Source organism: Eurosta solidaginis, chromosome 2 (assembly GCF_040869045.1).
Source record: "Eurosta solidaginis isolate ZX-2024a chromosome 2, ASM4086904v1, whole genome shotgun sequence".
Lineage (NCBI taxonomy): Eukaryota > Metazoa > Arthropoda > Insecta > Diptera > Tephritidae > Eurosta > Eurosta solidaginis.
Genome location: NC_090320.1, coordinates 282,153,484 through 282,172,368, shown reverse-complemented (window position 1 = coordinate 282,172,368; position 18,885 = coordinate 282,153,484). Strand labels below are relative to the sequence as shown.

General features: G+C 33.6%; 1 protein-coding gene across 7 annotated transcripts in view; it reads left to right on the top strand.

Annotated features, from left to right (window-relative positions):
• The window catches only part of LOC137241060 (P protein-like), a 408,891-nt gene that overhangs the window by 30,975 nt on the left and 359,031 nt on the right, over positions 1–18,885 (top strand). For 2 of the 7 annotated variants that reach the window (XM_067768235.1, XM_067768232.1), the window contains exon 2: positions 8,052–9,718. In XM_067768235.1, coding sequence (XP_067624336.1) covers positions 9,069–9,718 — 650 coding nt within the window. In that variant the 5' untranslated portion in view covers positions 8,052–9,068. Of the gene's footprint in view, positions 1–4,681; positions 4,791–8,004; positions 9,719–18,885 lie in introns of all 7 variants that reach the window. The other 5 variants (XM_067768234.1, XM_067768230.1, XM_067768233.1 and 2 more) reach the window with 4 other exon arrangements.

The following is an 18,885-nucleotide window of genomic DNA, read 5'->3' as shown; positions in this document are numbered from 1 at the left end:
TTTCATTTGATACTCATATCGTACAAACACATTCTAGAATCACCCCTGGCCCACCTTTAATGCGATATCCCGAAATGGCGTCCACCTATAGAACTATGGCCCACTCCCTTTTAAAATACTCTTTAATGCCTTCCATTTGATACCCATGTCATACAAACATATTCCAGGGTTACCCTAGGTTCATTTTCCTACATTGTGATTTTCCCTTATTTTGTCTCCAAAGCTCTCACCTGTCTGTAATGTTCGGTTACCCGAACTTAGCCTTCCTTACTTGTTTTTATTATAAATTTCTTAGCCTAGAGCTCACAATTACAATGCACGTTTATTATAAATATATTTCCAAGCCCCTTGTGAGAATTTAGTACCGATGTACTGGCAAAAATTGTTTATTTAATAAACTATTTTTTAAGAATTCGTAAAAAAATCTTTGACTTATGAAAAGTCCTTAAAAGAACACTCGCTGGTAAAAAATGTATATGGTCAATTTACTCCTGATACCATTCTAAATAAAAGTTTTTATGTTATTATTTCTCCATATAGTACTTGTTTACGAGATGTTACCCAATAAAGACAAATATGTACAATTTTTAGGGCATTTTTAAACGGTTTTATTTAGCTGGACTTGACAGGCAGGCCGCACGGCCGCGTGCACGGCCGTTGTGAATGAATTTTGTAATTGAAATTTAAGTAACTTCCCGATAAGCTGCAAACTTGAAACTTGGAATATAGTTCAGAACCCGATGACAATACAGTAATAAGAAAAAAATTGCCGCTAGGTGGCGCAAGGATCGAGATATTCACAAAAATCGTATTTGTGGTCCGCTTTAGCTCATATTTGGAACACATAACAGATACAAGTATAGAAAGCGACCTATGAAAAAAATCGCCGCCAGGTGGCGCAAGGATCGAGATATTCACAAAAATCTTATTTGTGGTCCGATTTGGCTCATATTTCGAGCACATAATACATACATGAATAGAAAGCGACCTATGATGTCCGATTTGGCTCATATTTGGAACAATACAATACATATAGTCCGGTATAAGTGACATCAAAATATTTTGGAGTTGGAGGAGGGACAAGCATACGTGGCGCAGAGTCGAGTAAAGTCTTTGGAAGGATTATGTATTGAGGACTTAGATTGTAACAAATTGTCAGGAAAGAGTCCTTGTAATAATGAGTCACTAAATGAACTAAATAAAATGAGAATCAATAGGTAAAAAAATAAAGACTAAAAACTTAAAAATAAAATAATTAAAAAAATTGTTTAAGTTAAACGGTTTTATTGAAAACAATACTTACATGAAGTATAAATAATACTAAAAGCTAGAAAATAATTAGGTAGGTCCTAGGTACTAGTCATCACACTCCTTATCAATCTAGGGCGTTGATCAGACAATTAAAAAAAAGCGTTGGACGCGTCAAATTTCTCTCGATAGTCATATATAAGACCAAATGAACCTTAATTAGGTTATCCGACGCCTCACATTTTTAGAAAATTCACGCGCCCAACGCTTTTTTTTAATTGTCTGATCAACGCCCTAGATTGATAAGGAGTTTGATGGCTAGTACCTAGGACCTCCCTAATTATTTTCTAGCTTTTAGTATTATTATTGCTTCATGTAAATATTGTTTTCAATAAACACATTTTACTTAAAAATTTTTGTTTAATTATTTTATTAACCGTTAGGTCAAAAGCGCATGGAATATTTTCACTACAAATTTTTTTTTAAAGATCTTGTCTTTAATGTGGAGAGAAGAGGATTAGAACTTTACCCCTATATTGTCTCATTTTTAGAAATTTAAAACCTTTTTACTTAGTTTTACACCATCCCACCATTGCAAAAATGTTAATAAAATTAAAATGCAATGTTAAAATGAAACTGTGGTTAATATCTTACCAAACAGTGTATAGCTTATCTAATCCATTATTTTGCATGTATTTTATTTGACCATTACAAAAAAATAAAAAATAAATAATTAACTTCCACTTATTAAAAGTCCTTGAAAGAACGCTCGCAGGTACAAAATTTATATGGGCAATTTACTCCTGACTCCAATCTAAGTAAAAGTCCTTATGTCATTAGTTCTCCTAAATTACTGGTTTATGAGATATTAGCCAATAAAGACATACACAATTTTTTAGTGCAATTTTAGCCTTTTGGTCAAATTTTTTCACTACAGATGGCCTGATTTTTTTACAGATCTTACTTTTTATCCCCATTATTTCAGAAAATGCATGGGAGCGAGATAATTTGATACTTTTGCAAATCCCATACATTCTGTGGGTGTTCTAATGTATATATATGTTTGTGGATACTTACGAATGCTTTCAAATTCATAAAATGCAGCTAGTTTATAAGTTGGTCAAGCGAGCCGGTTTTTTTGGTTCTATAAATCAAACACAGGGCCAACAAGCTGTTAGATAAATTGTATAGTGATGCTAAACTCGGAATACCAAATAATCAAACTACATACTTATTTAAATAAATTACAATGTTAGGCCGCTCATTTCTTTGGAGAACTTACATACTTTTTCGAGCCGCGTAGTTTTTTAAGAACCGGTTACTTTCTGGAACTGGTTACTTTTTTTGTAATCGGTAACTTTTTCGTAACCGAAAACTGTTTTATAAACGGCAACTTTTGATAATCGATTTATTTTTTTGGAACCGGTTACTTTTTAAGAACCAGTAACTTTTTTGAACCGGTTACTTTTTCGAACCGGTTATTCTTTTTATAACAGGTTACTTCTTTGGATCCGGTTAATTTTTTAGAACGCGTTTATTTTTTGGAAAGGATTACTTTTTTGGAATCGGTTTTATAAAACCTTCTGGCATCCGATTACCTTCTTAAAACCTGTCATTTTTTGAAACAAATTACTCTTTCTAAGTAAATTCCTTTTTTTGGAAACATTTCCGTTTTGGGCAGAGTGCCCTTTAAGGAATCCAGTTATTTTGCTGGAACCGCTAACGTTTTTGTACTTTACTTCAAACTTTAACTTTTTTAGAAACGGTTCCTTTTTTTGGAAACTGTTAATTTTAAGGAACCTTTTTGCAAACATCGTGTTTTCGAACCGGTTACAACTTTCAAACTGGTAACAAACTTCAAGGTGATATTCTTGGGACAGCTGAAAAAAGAAACGGTTACAGGGAAAAAATTAATTTTTCAACCCTTTATCTCTGTAAATTTTAGAAGCTTTCTTTTAGTAATTTTTGAATAGCTTTGGTAGCTTCCGAAGAATGTTAAAAAAAATAGTTTTTATTTTCGAAATCTGAATCTAATACGTAGATACCTCAAAGGTGAATTCGAAGACAAAACGCCATGTCGAAAATATTTTACTATTCAAAACTTTTTTTCAAAGGGTTTATGTTTAAATTTCCAAAAAAAATTTCGGTATCTTTCAACTGCCTTAACCTATCGTAACTTTGCTTTGTGTAAAGCTTCCGAATTTTATTTACCAGTTTTTTGAAGTTTAAAAAACGGTGGAAAAAGGGAAATATTATAATTTTCAATAATGTGATTTTTATGACTTTATTAACTCTTGATGGTACTTGAATTTTGCTTTTAACTTTTTAAGTATTGCAAACTTTTGTAACTTTTAAGCAAAGTCTCAAAAAATTTTTTTAATCACACTATTTTCAAATCTCAACATTTATTGAAAATGAGAATGTCAAACTGCAATAACTATTTAGAGTGCCTTTAACTTAAAAATCACGCATTGAAAGAGTGAACACACTTCGAAAATTTTGATTATTTTCTAAATTTTCGTTGGGAAATTTTTTAAATCTCTGCTTTTTAAAACAGGTTTTGAAATTTTTGTTAATATATCCAAACTCATATTCTCAAAGTGTAAAAAAACGCGAATTCGAAGTTAAAATATTGGTGGCTTCCTTTTGAAAATGGTAAAAAAAATTTAAAATTATATTATGAAAACACGTCTTTAATTTGTATATTTTTTTAATCAAATTTTCGAAAGACTACAACTTTTTTCCATTTACGTATTTTGATCTCAAAAATCATAAAACAAAATTTCAAGTTAATATAATGTTTTTCCTTTATTTAAGTTAAAAAACGCCAAGAAGGAAATATGTTTAAAAAAGTTTTTGAAAGTTTTTGTTTTTGAAAGTTTTAGTAAGCAGCACTTACTTGAATCAACAATTGTCTTATTTATAAGAAATTGCTATTACCTGAATCAAATTTAGGTACTTTCTTGTGCCGCCACTAACGCCTTCAAGTGTTTCATGAATGTAAACCCAAAATTTTATTGACTTTTGACAGCTGTCAGCTTTCACCTATTAATTTACCAAAGCAGATTAAGCAGGTAGACCAAATTTTAAATTATGATAATGGAAATGTTACATAATTGTACTACTCAAACAAATGTTCCGTTTAGGTGATTTTGTAATAACAAAACTTAAAGCACTCAGTTGGCAGGGGGATGAAAATTAAAAATAACCGCAGTGATGCACGATTTGGTGGGTTTGCCTAAAGATAGGCGATTGTAATTTATTTTTAGCTCTCAGCTTTTATTTTGATTTTATTGTGTAGAAAAATTAGTCGCCAAACACATACGCACCTCCAAAATAGCTCTCGGTAGGTTTACTGTGCTTGTGTGCGTCATTAACTGATGCTCATAGCTTTTAAATGTCAATCATAAACTTTTTTTTGAATATTACACAGATGTGCTTTTCCACGCAACGACTAAAGTAAACAAAAACAAAAATTATAAAAAAAAAATATTTTATAAGTTGACTATAAAAAAGCAAGCTGAAATTTTGGCTTGAAAAAGGTATAGTATTTCGAGGCTGAAAGTAAAAGTGAAAAGCATAAATACATTCAAAATATAAAAGTGCTTGAAAATAGGTTACATATAATTACATAAAATTTATTAGGGGGACTCATGAAAGCATATAAACCTATAAGGTGTAAAATTATATCCATTTACACACGCTGTTATATGAACGCACCTAGTAATACTTTTGATAAACTTGATTGTTTACAGCTGTATTATTGCCAAACAAAATTTTTTTGATTGTTGTACAAATTAAAAAATGCCAAGATCAAGAGAAAAATCAAAACTAAAACGGCGTTACTTGCTGATATTGGAGATTTCTGATGAAAATGCCTGCTGCAATGTCTGCAAGGTTGCATTCCTTTGAGTTTACCGCGTTTACACAATGAAATGTGCGCGTAAATTTATACAAATTGTGTAAATGATTTTTCATACAAAATTTGACAGCTCGTTTACGCACTAGATAAATTTATACGTTTACACACTTTATAAGGCATTTATACGGTTACATGAGTCCCCCTATTGTGTAATCTTAAAAGTTTTTAAATATAATAATTTTTTCTATGAATTTTTTAAAATTTGTTGGTTTAATAATTCAAAAGCAATAAAACTTCTTAAATAGAAAAAAAATGTTAAATTTTTGAAATTTAATTTTGGTAATTTTTAAAGCTGAACGTTTAAAATACAAAAATTTGTAAAAGATATTTAAAATTTTCGAATATCAAAATTTTATTTTAGTAAATTTCAAAATTTTAAAGTTTCAAAATTAGAAAATTTTAAAGAAAAAAATTTAATCCAAAATTTCAGCTGAAATCCAAAAAATTTCTTTCATATATTTAACAGCAAAAAACTCACAATTTCCAATAGTCGTTCTTAAAATTTCGGAAGATATAAACTTATTAGTTTTAAAATCAAATTTCTAAAATAATCAAATACATATTTAAAAACTTGAGAAACTGAAAAATTTACAATTTCTAAAACCTCAAATAAAATATACTGACGAGAAACTTGCAATTTTACAATCAAAAATGTAATTTCAAAATTAACAAACCTTAAAAATGAATAAAAATTAAAAAAAATTTTTGAAAACCTAAAATTCGGGTCTACTTTTAACTCGTAAAGTTTCGGTAAAAAAGGATTAAGCTACTCAATTCAATACTTGAAATTTAAAAACCGGAAAACGGTAAAAATTTTTAAAGCAAAATAAAAAAATGTATTCTTCAAAATCCAAAAATTCCAAAATTTTAACATCAAAAACTAGTTCAATTAAATTTCAAAACAAAAATGTAAACAAGTTTTTTGATTGAAAAAATTATATTTTTATAAAAAAAAAATCAATTATAACTTAAAATTTTTCCATGCTTAAAATTTGGGGATCGTGACATTTTTCTAAATTTGTGCTTTGAAAACTTAACTAATATAAACAAGTTTTCATTAAGAATGCTAAAATTAAAAAAATTTAGAGAAAATATTTTGAACTCTAAAAAATAACTTTGTAATATTTTGGTTTGGGTTCGAACGAAGAAAATAATACGATTTATTATAACAAAAATTGATGTACATTACATTGATATTTGTTGTATATTAGATTAATTCATGTATTTATTGTAGTATTAAACGTTCTGGCGATTTAGTATACGTATGTTAAATGTGTGTGCGTGTGCATGCAATACACTGTCCAAAGCAATATCGGACGAGAACGTTACATGTATACACACAAACTTCGATTTTGTTTCGAGTTAAGCACTGTCCGAAGCAATATTGGACGAAAACCTTCCTCTTCGTAAGCTCGAAGCCAATTGAATTTAAAAATGATCGGCAAAATGAACTTAGGCAAAATTTAGAGAAAATGTTAAAGTAGTGTTGCAGCTTAACATAAAATGTACATTTACAGACATGTTTTAAGTAGTAGTAAATTACATTGCAGGTATGTTACATACTGCTTAGATAGAATAATTGTAGGTATGTTACATTAATTAGATAGAATACATATGATTGAATTACGAAAGGCTGCCTTGTTACAACTTTGAAAATTTTCAAGTGCAAATTTGAAATAATGAAAATGTCAATAATTTTTGAAACTTGAAACTTAAACAATTTTCAAAACTGTGAAAATTTAAACTTTTAAAAAATATTTGATCAGTTTGACCTACTATATTTAACTAAAAAATATTTTTAAATATACGAAATAATGACGGCAAAATTAGAATATTAAAAATATTTCTAAAATAAAGAAAAAAATATTTAAAAATTAAATTTTTCAAAATTTTAAAATCTAAAATTTCGAAAATAAAAATAATTTCATTGGTTAATGCTAAAATTGCAACCTTATTCCATAAGCTTCAAATTTTAAGAACTGAAAATAATTCGGCTGCCCTCAAGTAAAAATTTAAATTTTCTAAATTTGGAAAATTTTAAACACTTTTTTATTAATTAGATAAGATTTTTATGATTTAAGGGCCGTTTTATCACGTGAACTTTAAAATTTATTTGCCCTATGAACACACATTATATTTTTTTCGTAAAAATCGTGAAATTTTTAAATAAAAACTCATCTTATACAAAAAAATAGCCATACAATTTTAAAACTCAAAATATAAAATCTCGTGAATACAATTTTTAATCCTTACACTGAAAGAGTTGTGCAAATTTTAAATTCCAAAACTTTTTAAATTTTGCAAATTTACAAAATTTTGAAAATACGAAATTTAAAAAATGTGTAACATCAAAAGTTAGAAACTAAAAGAAATTAAAGTATTTCAAATTAAAATTCATAGCCTATTTTTAACCTATAATTTCAAACTTTTTTTTTTTAAACCAGGAATCAAAGCAACTCTAACAAAACGAAAAAAACCAGTTTAAAGAAATTCAACCAAATTCTAAATATAAATATAAAAGTATATAATTTAAAAAACTCAGTGTTTCTGAAACTCAAAGCAAAAATTCTTAATTTTTTAGTCAAAACTTTTAATTAACAAACTTCTCTTGAACAAAAAAAAAAAAAAAAAAACAACACTTTAAGAAAGTTAAAATTTTTAAATCAAAGTCATCAAAAGTTAGAAAATTAAGGATATGAAAGTATTTCCAACTAAGTCATGGACAAATTTTAAGCTTAAAATTTTATGTATACAAAAAAATTTTCTTTAATAACATTTCAATTCTTTGAAATTTAAATAAAACAAATTTTTGTTTAAAAATATTTTATATATAGATCTGCTGAAACAACAACAGTATAAAAATTTTTTTTTTTTTTTGAAGTTAAAAATTTGAAGGGGAACGAAGAAAATATTTCGAACGCTAACAAAAAATTACAACTTATTCAATAAAGTACTGCTTTAAAATGTACAAGAGAAAGGTTTAAAGTGAATGTGCTAACTGTGTTTTTAAGTATAACCATCGATAAATCGACATTTTAAAGGGAGCTGAAGAAACAACTTACATCCAAATAAAACTGAACAGAAATTGCTTAGAACGAGACAAAAGAAGCCTCCCAACTAATTGTGAGTGTATGTACCTGCAAGAGGCAAATTTTTATTTGTGTAAAGAGAGAGAGAGAGACATAGAGGGGCAAAAGAATAAGCAAACGTAAACGAGTTCGCTTATAATTTGCTTTTTACGTAACTCTGTTAAGAGAGGGAAAACTGTGTGACTTATTAATTGTGATTTATGAGAGTGAAAAATTTAAAACGAAACGAAAATACAAGAGAGCTAGATAGTAGATAGTGGAAAAAAAGCTAATTAAAAAATTTAAGAAAATCAAGGAAAAGTGGAAGAAGCAAAAAGAAAAAGAAAAATTGGAGTTTAAATTAAAACAAGCGAGGAGCAAGAAAAATATAAAAAAAAGAATATTACATTTTATTAATTTAAATATTAAAAAAATTAACAAGACATATCCAAAAAAACAATAAAACCTTGAACAAAATACAAAGCTAAATTAAAAAAAAAAAATATTTTTATACAAAAATTCGGAAAACCAGCCATAATAAAATTAAATACAGAAACTGAACTAAAACAACGCACCATTACATTCCATACAACGACATTCCACGTGAAACAAAAAAATCAACACCCTCCATATTCTGTTCTTGTCTTAAGTTGACTGAAAACCGAAACGAAAAAAGCCAGGTAAAATCAGCGAACAAAAGCTAACAAAAAATCTACACGCCAAGTAGAGCGCAACACTTAAAATTCTATCCCAGTGTTATTTAGAAAATCATCAAAACGGCTAAGGAAGCATTCACGCTGGCAGCCATATCAGCGCCAATCATACCAACAATGTTGGTGATACCAATAACCATGTCACCAACACCATCAGCATCGCGCTCACCGGTGGATACTGCAAGCTTAGACGGTACAAGAGCGACGCTGCCATCACCAGCATCATCAACACCAGCCAACGATTTGCATCTGGGCGGCGAGAGTGTAGAACAAGTGTTGGTAACAAATCCAAAGTTAGAACGAAGTTTGCTACAATTAGAAGTGTGGAAAGGTGATTCAGTTTTGGATATGAATCAAGTTGTGAGAGCACAAATTGATGGTAATGCAGTGGATGCAGCAAATGTGGAGCAGCATTCGTTATCGCAAGAGAGTAACTTTATAGCGACGGCAGTAGCAACAACTGCAGTAGCAACAACACCAACCAAAACAACAACGCCGATCAACCATCACCTACGTACTGTAAACGGTAACAACAACAGTTTACATTATATAAACTCAAACAATAACTCGGCCAATAGTACAAAGTGCCATACACCCATACTCAATTTATCTAAGGCATCGAATAATCATCATAGTATAAGTAGTGCTCGTCACAATAATAATAAGCTGAAAGTGAATCTCAAAATGCGTTTCAAAGTTGCCAAGCGCTTATGTCAACGGAAGTATCGTTCGAAAACGGATGCTGATGATGCCGATCCTCAACCGCAGTAAGTTTTTGCATAAACTAAATTGTATTACTTTGTTAAACTACTGATGTAGTCTATTCCGAGGCAGTTTTATTTAGGAGTACAAAAATTGCAGGGACGGCTATGTAGCTTGAAAAGGGAAATACGAAAAATTTCCCTTGGTTGGTTTCTTGCTGTGTTGGTCGACCGAAGACACAGAGCCCAAGTAGTGTTCTACGCACCGTTTAGATGAACTTTCTCCTAGAACCAATTATTTATGAAGATTTCTGTACACTGAGCTTGTTTTTCTGCAACCATTTGGCGAGAGCAATAAATTAGCTGTCAATTATGAAGAATTTTGATACCGCTCTCAGATCAGACAGTACAACTCGCTGAGAAATTGGTGACCGTTTCTTTGGAATGATCTTGGCTACAGCTCCTACACTTGTCGTTGAAGAGTATTCCTATTCCTTCCCCATCAAGCCGAATGGCCAATATCCTATAACTGTAGCTAATAAACTAAATAAGTATTTCTTTTGTAGACCTCGGGTTTCTCGGGTTAAGAAAGTATTTTTCTTGATGTAAGTCGCTCCTGCAGCTATACTACTTTAGTGATGTCTAACTATGTTTGCCTTATCTTAACTCATGAGTTCGTTGATTCGTCCTCCTATCAACTGTTGGCATATTAACACTATTTCTCTCCCCTTTCCTATTTCCAGCATTCGAGTTAGTTTATTCCACATTATTTTACTGTCCTAAAGAATAATTTGGGTATCCAAATTTTTACTGAAACGTACATAATGAGCTTAACTAGTCTGTAACTTTCCAACATATGCTGCATTTTTGTTTAAAATAAATATATTGGACTAATATTTTCAAAGTTGGCAATTGGCGTTTTTGTAAATGACTAGCCACATGGATTCAAGTGGTTGATAAGCGCAATACACAGCTTTATAGCTTTAAAGATTTCGCAACACAAGCTTTGTCAACCTCACCTACGCGAGGGGAATCCTGTTACAAATATGAATGCATCATACACATATTTAGCAGGCGAGGCTCTGGCGACCTTCGTTGTCGTTAATACAACAACAACTAATCTTCAATCTTCTTCTTTTTAATGTTGCTTGTATTACGATGTGCTTATCAAAGTAAACTTTGTTTCAGTGCACTTTGAAGTGCTTCCACGTACTCTCGAGCCCAGGCTAAGTGGTCACATTCTCGATTGGTTGAGTCGACTACGGCTCCGAAGAGCTGGACAATTTTTAATGCTCTCCGCTTATGCGAGAGTGCACTTTAACTCTCTCGGCGTGGCACGTTTCTCCACTCTGCTTCTTTGGAAGTTAGCAGTTCACTCAGTGATCCTGAAATTTTCCGAAATGATCCCGAAATAGTTTTGAAATTGCTTTGTCAACCTCACCTACGCGAGGGGAATCCTGTTACAAATATGAATGTATCATACACATATTTAGCAGGCGAGGCTCTGGCGTCCTTCGTTGTCGGTAATACGAAAACAACAACAACAACTAATCTTCAATCTTCTTCTTTTTAATGTTGCTTGTATTAAGATGGGCTTATCAAAGTAAACTTTGTTTCAGTGCACTTTGAACTGCTTCGACGAACTCTCGAGCCCAGACTAAGTGGTTACATTCTCGATTGGTTGAGTCGACTACGGCTCCGAAGAGCTGGACAATTTTTAATGCTCTCCGCTTATGTGAGAGTGCACTTTAACTCTCTCGGCGTGGCACGTTTCTCCACTCTGCTTCTTTGGAAGTTAGCAGTTCACTCAGTGATCCTGAAATTTTCCGAAATGATCCCGAAATAGCTTTGAAATTGGCTTGATCTCAAAATTACCCTGAATTATGCCGTTATTCCGAAAACCTCTTAAATATAATTTAGTAAAGAAATTTTTCCAATATTACAAGGAACTGACCCCAAAACTATCTAGTAATCCAGGCCAAATAGCCTTTTAATCATCATAAAAACGATATCAAAATAATACTAAAATGGCCTCAAAGATAATTTTGAAATGGTCAAAAAAAATCTCAACCATTTTTGAAGATAGTTTAAAACGGTTTTTAAACCATTACCAAATCGGAGATATTCTGGAAATCATCCTCAAATATTCGCCCTTCTTGCAATAAAAAAGGAAAATAAAAGTACGCAAATAATCTGCTAAGTGAATATAATTTATATTTAACTTTCTGAAAATTGCATTAAACCCCAACAAAAACACTTGAGTTTGTGTGTCGATATGTTGACTGTCAATGCTGACAGTAACAGATGGCTGTTCTCACGTTATTTGTCTGTTGTCACCGAATTCACTAAATAAATGACTGACGGACTGTACTACACATGTGTCTAGGAGACGCGTCTGATATCTTAGTAGTTAGTAGGATAGCGTATTTTCGAAATGGAAGAAGAAATTCTCAGGGCTACAATTTATTGAAATTCTAATGCGTATACAAAAAGAAAAAATATAATACGTGTGCAACTAAATAAATAAATATAATTTAGCAGACAATAAATTTCCAAGACGGTATAGCTACAATTTATTTAATATTGTAGTTAATGGTGGTCCGGGCTTATATGTACGTAGAAAGAGCTCTAGTTGGGGGGAGGGTGAGTGCGTCTATCACGCAGCTTCTTTTGCAATACAATGGCGATGACTTAATTCATTTTCAAATAACATAAACGTTTATGAATTCGCACTTATGAGTGATTGTGTGTAGTTTATAGTTTTTTTTGTATTCATATGTATGCACAATAAATTTATGCGATTTATTTCAGCAGATTTTATTTTAAGAATTTCTAAAAATGGAAGACTTACTCACTTCCGATTATTATTTCTTTTTAATTGTATTACTTACGTTTATTTTTATACTCAGTTGAGCAGAGCTCACAGAGTATATTAAGTTTGATTGGATAACGGTTGGTTGTACATATATAAAGGAATCGAGATAGATATAGACTTCCATATATCAAAATAATCAGGATCGAAAAAAAATTTGATTGAGCCATGTCCGTCCGTCCGTCCGTCCGTTAACACGATAACTTGAGTAAATTTTGAGGTATCTTGATGAAATTTGGTATGTGGGTTCCTGAGCACTCATCTCAGATCGCTATTTAAAATGAACGATATCGGACTATAACCACGCCCACTTTTTCGATATCGAAAATTTCGAAAAACAGAAAAAGTGCGATAATTCATTACAAAAGACAGATAAAGCGGCGAAACTTGGTAGATGAGTTGAACTTATGACGCAGAATATAAAATTAGTAAAATTTTGGACAATGGGCGTGGCACCGCCCACTTTTAAAAGAAGGTAATTTAAAATTTGTGCAAGCTGTAATTTGGCAGTCGTTGAAGATATCATGATGAAATTTGGCAGGAACGTTACTGCTATTTCTATATGTACGCTTATTAAAAATTAGCAAAATCGGAGAAGGACCACGCTTACTTTTAAAAAAAAAATTTTTTTAAAGTAAAATTTTAACAAAAAATTTAATATCTTTACAGTATATAAGTAAATTATGTCAACATTCAACTCCAGTAATGATGTGGTGAAACAAAATACGAAAATAAAAGAAAATTTCAAAATGGGCGTGGCTCCGCCCTTTTTCATTTAATTTGTCTAGGATACTTTTAACGCCATAAGTCGAACAAAAATTAACCAATCCTTTTGAAATTTGGCAGTTGCATAGATTTTATGGCGCTAACTGTTTTCTGTGAAAATGGGCGGAATCGGTTAATGCCACGCCCAGTTTATATACACAGTCGTCCGTCTGTCCTTCCGCATGGCCGTTAACACGATAACTTGAGCAAAAATCGACATATCTTTAATGAACTTAGTTCACGTGCTTACTTGAACTCACTTTATATTGGTATGAAAAATGAACGAAATCCGACTATGACCACGCCCACTTTTTCGATATCGAAAATTACGAAAAATGAAAAAAAATCCCATAATTCTATATCAAATACGAAAAAAGGGATGAAACATGGTAAGGTAATTGGATTGTTTTATAGACGCGAAATATAACTTTAGAAAAAACCTTATAAAATGGTTGTGACACGTACCATATTATGTAGAAGAAAATGAAAAAGTTCTGCAGGGCGAAATAAAAAACCTTAAAATCTTGGCAGGTATTATATATATAAATAAATTAGCGGTATCCAACAGATAATGTTCTGGGTCACCCTGGTCCACATTTTGGTCGATATCTGGAAAACGCCTTCACATATACAACTACCACCACTCCCTTTTAAAACTCTCATTAATGCCTTTAATTTGATACCCATAGCGTACAAACTCATTCTAGAGTCACCCTGGTCCACCTTTATGGCGAGATCTCGAAAAGGCGTCCACCTATGGAACTAAGGATTACTCCCTTTTAAAATACTCATTAACACCTTTCATTTGATACCCATATCGTACAAACATATTCTAAAGCCACCCCTGGTCCACCTTTATGGCGAGATCTCCAAAAGGCGTCCACCTATAGAACTAAGCCCCACGCCCTTTTAAAATACTCATTAACACCTTTCATTTGATACCCATATCGTACAAACATATTCTAAAGTCACCCCTGGTCCACCTTTATGGCGATATCTCGAAAAGGCGAACACCTATAGAACGAAGGCCCACTCCCTTTTAAAAATATTCATCAACACCTTTCATTTGATACCCATATCGCACAAACAAAGTCTAAAGTCACCCCTGGCCCACCTTTATTGCGATACCTCGAAAAGGCGTCCACCTATGGAACTAAGGCCCACTCCCTTTTAAAATACTCATTAACTCCTTTCGTTTGATACCCATATTGCACAAACGAATTCTAGAGTCACCCCTGGCCCACCTTTATGGCGATATCTCGAAACGGCGTCCACCTATGGAACTAAGGATTACTCCCTTTTAAAAAACTCATTAACACCTTCCTTTTGATACCCATATTGTACAAACAAATTCTAGGGTCACCCCTGCTCCACCTTTATGGCGATATCTCGAAACGGCGTCCCCCTATGGAACTAAGGATTACTCCCTTTTAAAATACTCATTAACACCTTTCTTTTGATACCCATGTTGTACACACAAATTCTAGGGTCACCCCTGGTCCACCTTTATGGCGATATCTCGAAAATGAGACCACCTATACAACAACCACCACTCCCTTTTAAAACTCTCATTAATACCTTTAATTTGATACCCATATCGTACAAACACATTCTAGAGTCACCCTTGGTCCACCTTTGTGGCGATATTTCGAAACGGTGTCGACCTATAGAACTAAGGCCCACTCCCTTTTAAAATAACACCTTCCTTTTGATACCCATATTGTACAAACAAATTCTAGGGTCACCCCTGGTCCACCTTTATGGCGATATCTCGAAACTGCGTCCACTTATGGAACTAAGGATTACTCCCTTTTAAAATACTCATTAACACCTTTCATTTGATACCCATATCGTACAAACGCATTCTAGAGTCAACCCTGATCCACCTTTATGGCTATATCCCTAAATGGCGTCCACCTATAGAACTATGGCCCACTCCCTCATAAAATACTCTTTAATGCCTTTCATTTGATACGCATGTCATACAAACACATTCCAGGGTTTCCCTCGGTTCATTTTCCTACATGGTTATTTTCCCTTATGTTGTCACCATAGCTCTCAACTGAGTATGTAATGTTCGGTTACACCCGAACTTAACCTTCCTTACTTGTTGCATGTAAAATTAAGACGAAAGAGGGGAGAATTTTTATCCTAGTGCACTCAAATGTAAAATCGGTGGACCTGTGAGTATCGAAATTATATTTGACAAGGACAAAATTTATTCCAATATACTTGGACCTAAGAGAGTGTTAACCTTCGAGACCTAACTGACCCTCGCGCAAAAAAGACGCGATAAATCCAGTACCACCCGCTCAGGGTCTTTCCAAAGTCCAAAGTGGATACATATGTTCTTATAAAAGTTGGAGAAAGAAGCATGAGAAGATCGCGTGATTCCATCACATCTTCCGAACAATTTTAGAAGGAAGAGATTTCAATGTATTAGGGGGTACAGCATGTACTTCTATTGGACAGCAATCTCTCGGAGACCTCATATCAATTGATAAATAAGCTTTGCTAAATTTCAGGTAAAAAGATTATCGATACCTTGCAATGGATAGTGTTTGCGGGGCATTTACTTAGCTGACACATCGTTCTTCTTAAATTGGCCTAAGTTCAAATCTCGTGACCGATATTGTTTTGGTCCGCTACCCAGATGCTCTTCAACCTCGATCGTGTCAAAACTGGCGTCGATTTTTGATTACCTCGTGGTTATCTGAGTAGATAGCGTACACTCTAATTGGATAGCACCCCATGCATAAATATCCACAAATAGTACTGTGGCATAAATCGAAGTTGGTAAGAATGCTAAAACGCGTTAAGTAAGAAAGCACGTAGTTTCGAAAGTGGTCAACAATATTCACAGTATCCATATTCAGCATGACATTCAATGCCAATGTGATCTGTTGTACTTACAATAAAATTGTGATAATGCTCACCTTACCCAAACCATTCCACCATAATCAGCTTGCCATATAACATATGAAACTCTTTTCGCCATGATTGACAGCCAGTTCACATCATTCAGCCGACCTCGTCGTCACCCTGCATTGTGCTGGATGCTCAGAAAGTTACTCTTGAAGAGGATAGCTGGATCTTCTGCGTAGACTAGATAGAAAAAGAGCACTCTTTTTCATTAAGCAGATCCCCTAGAAGCCTAATCCTGCTGAGAGAACTCAGAGCTAATTTGTTGTGACTTTTGCTTTAGAATCGAACGTAGAGCTGTTTCTGTTAACCTGTCTCTATACTGGGTTGTCCACATGCCTTGCCGCATTCACCACTCTCCCTATTTGTCTTTACTGTCAGTCATTACATTACCGAGGGCCTCTATTAGCCTCTCATCGATATTTTCCGATACTGAAAGCGTCGACATATTCCATGTCCGTCACAGAAAAGAAAGCTCTCCTCCTACGCCTTGCTAATAGCGACATCTAAGCCCTTAAATTAACAATAAATTAAAGATTTTCTTTTTCCCCTTCTTTTTAAATTTTCTGTTTCGGTTTATGTGCACTCCTTGCGTCTCGTGCTTGGTGTTTGTTTCTGTTCCAACAACGTTATAATTACATTTTTCAAAATCATGCTTGCTTAACATGCTTAATTTAAGAAACTAAATATGAAATTAATAAGCACTTCCGTAATTAAAATTAAACAATATTTACTTAATTGATTAATTATTAGTTTCTTCACTACTAAGTATTAAGAGAACAAGTACGGAAGTCTAAGTTCGGGTGAAACCAAACATTAAATACCCAGCTGTACACTTAAAATGCTGTTGTTAAAAGGCTACGTAATAATACATATGGTTCTATTCCGATCTAATTTTCGCTTAAAAGAAGCAAAAAGGATACAGAGGCTAACATAAATGACCTTAAGCGGGTAACAATGCAGTTTTCCTTCAGATATGGGAATTTTCCTACAGTTTAATTTAAAATAAAGATATAACAGAGCAATAAACATAAACACACAAGTGTCATTGTACTAAAAGGCGTTGTTACAAAAAAAGAGCAGGGTTATTAACGAAATTTTCCAACTTTTACTAGAAATAGCTTATTACCGATTTAACCGATTTAGTCAATTTTTACTGAAAATATTCCTGTTAAACACCAAATTTTATGTCGAGTTATGGCTCCAGAAACGTGGGGAAAAGCATTGTAATAAAAGGGGCAGTGCCACGCCCATTTTCCAAGATTTGAATTTTTTCCCATTTCTTGTTATAATGGCACAAAATACGATTGGTACAAAACTATTATTCGCTAAGATTTAAGTTATTATTTTTGCCTATGACCCTTCTTAAAGTCATTTATATAAAAGTGGGCGTGGTCCTTAATCAATCTTATACATTTCTATAAGAAATATTTCCTGCTATAAGGAAAATATGTGTACCCAATTTTGTTACGATATGCAAATTTTTCTTCGAGTTATGGCTCCCGAAATATAGAATATTGCTTACTTACTTAATTGGCGCTTAACCGTCTAAACGGTTATGGCCGTCCAACAAGGCGCGCCAGTCGCTCCTTCGCTCCGCCAACCGGCGCCAATTGGTCACACCAAGGGAGTTTAAATCGTTTTCCACCTGGTCCTTCCAACGGAGTGGGGGCCGCCCTCTACCTCTGCTTCCATAGGCGGGTTCCGATAGAAACACTTTCTTGGCCGGAGCATCATCTTTCATTCGCATAACATGGCCTAGCCAGCGCAGCCGCTGCGTTTTAATTCGCTGGACTATGTTGATGTCTGCGTATCGTAGAGGTCCATAAATCTTTCGAAGAACTTTTCTCTCGAACACTCCCAAAGCCGCTTCATCTGCTGTTGTCATGGTCCATGCTTCTGCCCCATATAGCAGGACGGGTACGATAAGTGACTTGTAGAGTATGATTTTCGTTCGCCGAGAGAGGACTTTACTTTTCAATTGCCTACCTAGTCCAAAGTAGCATTTATTGGCAAGATTGATTCTTCGCTGGATTTCAGTGCTGATGTTGTTGCTAGTGTTGATGCTGGTTCCCAAATAAACGAAGTCTTTTACTATTTCGAAATTATGGCTGCCAACAGTAGCGTGGTTGTCAAGGCACATATGCGCTGACTCTTTGCTCGATGACAGCAGGTACTTCGTTTTGTCCTCATTCACCATCAAACCCTTCTTTACCGCTCCTTTTTCCAGCTTGGAGTAAGCAGAACTAACAGCGCGGGTGTTTAGGCCGATGATATCAATGTCATCAGCATATGCCAGTAATTGCACGCTTTTATAGTATATTGTTCCAGTGCGGTTAAGTTCTGCAGCTAGTATAATTTTCTCCAGCATCAAATTAAAGAAATCGCACGATAGGGGGTCACCCTGTCTGAAACCTCGTTTAGTTTCGAACGGCTCGGAGAGGTCCTTCCCAATGCTGACTGAGCTGATGGTGTTGCTCAACGTCATTTTGCACAGCCGTATAAGTTTTGCGGGGAAACCAAATTCAGACATAGCGGCATATAGGCAGCTCCTTTTCGTGCTGTCGAAGGCGGCTTTAAAGTCGACGAAGGGGTGATGTGTGTCGATTCTCTTTTCACGGGTTTTTTCCAAGATTTGGCGCATTGTGAAAATCTGGGCGATGGTAGATTTACC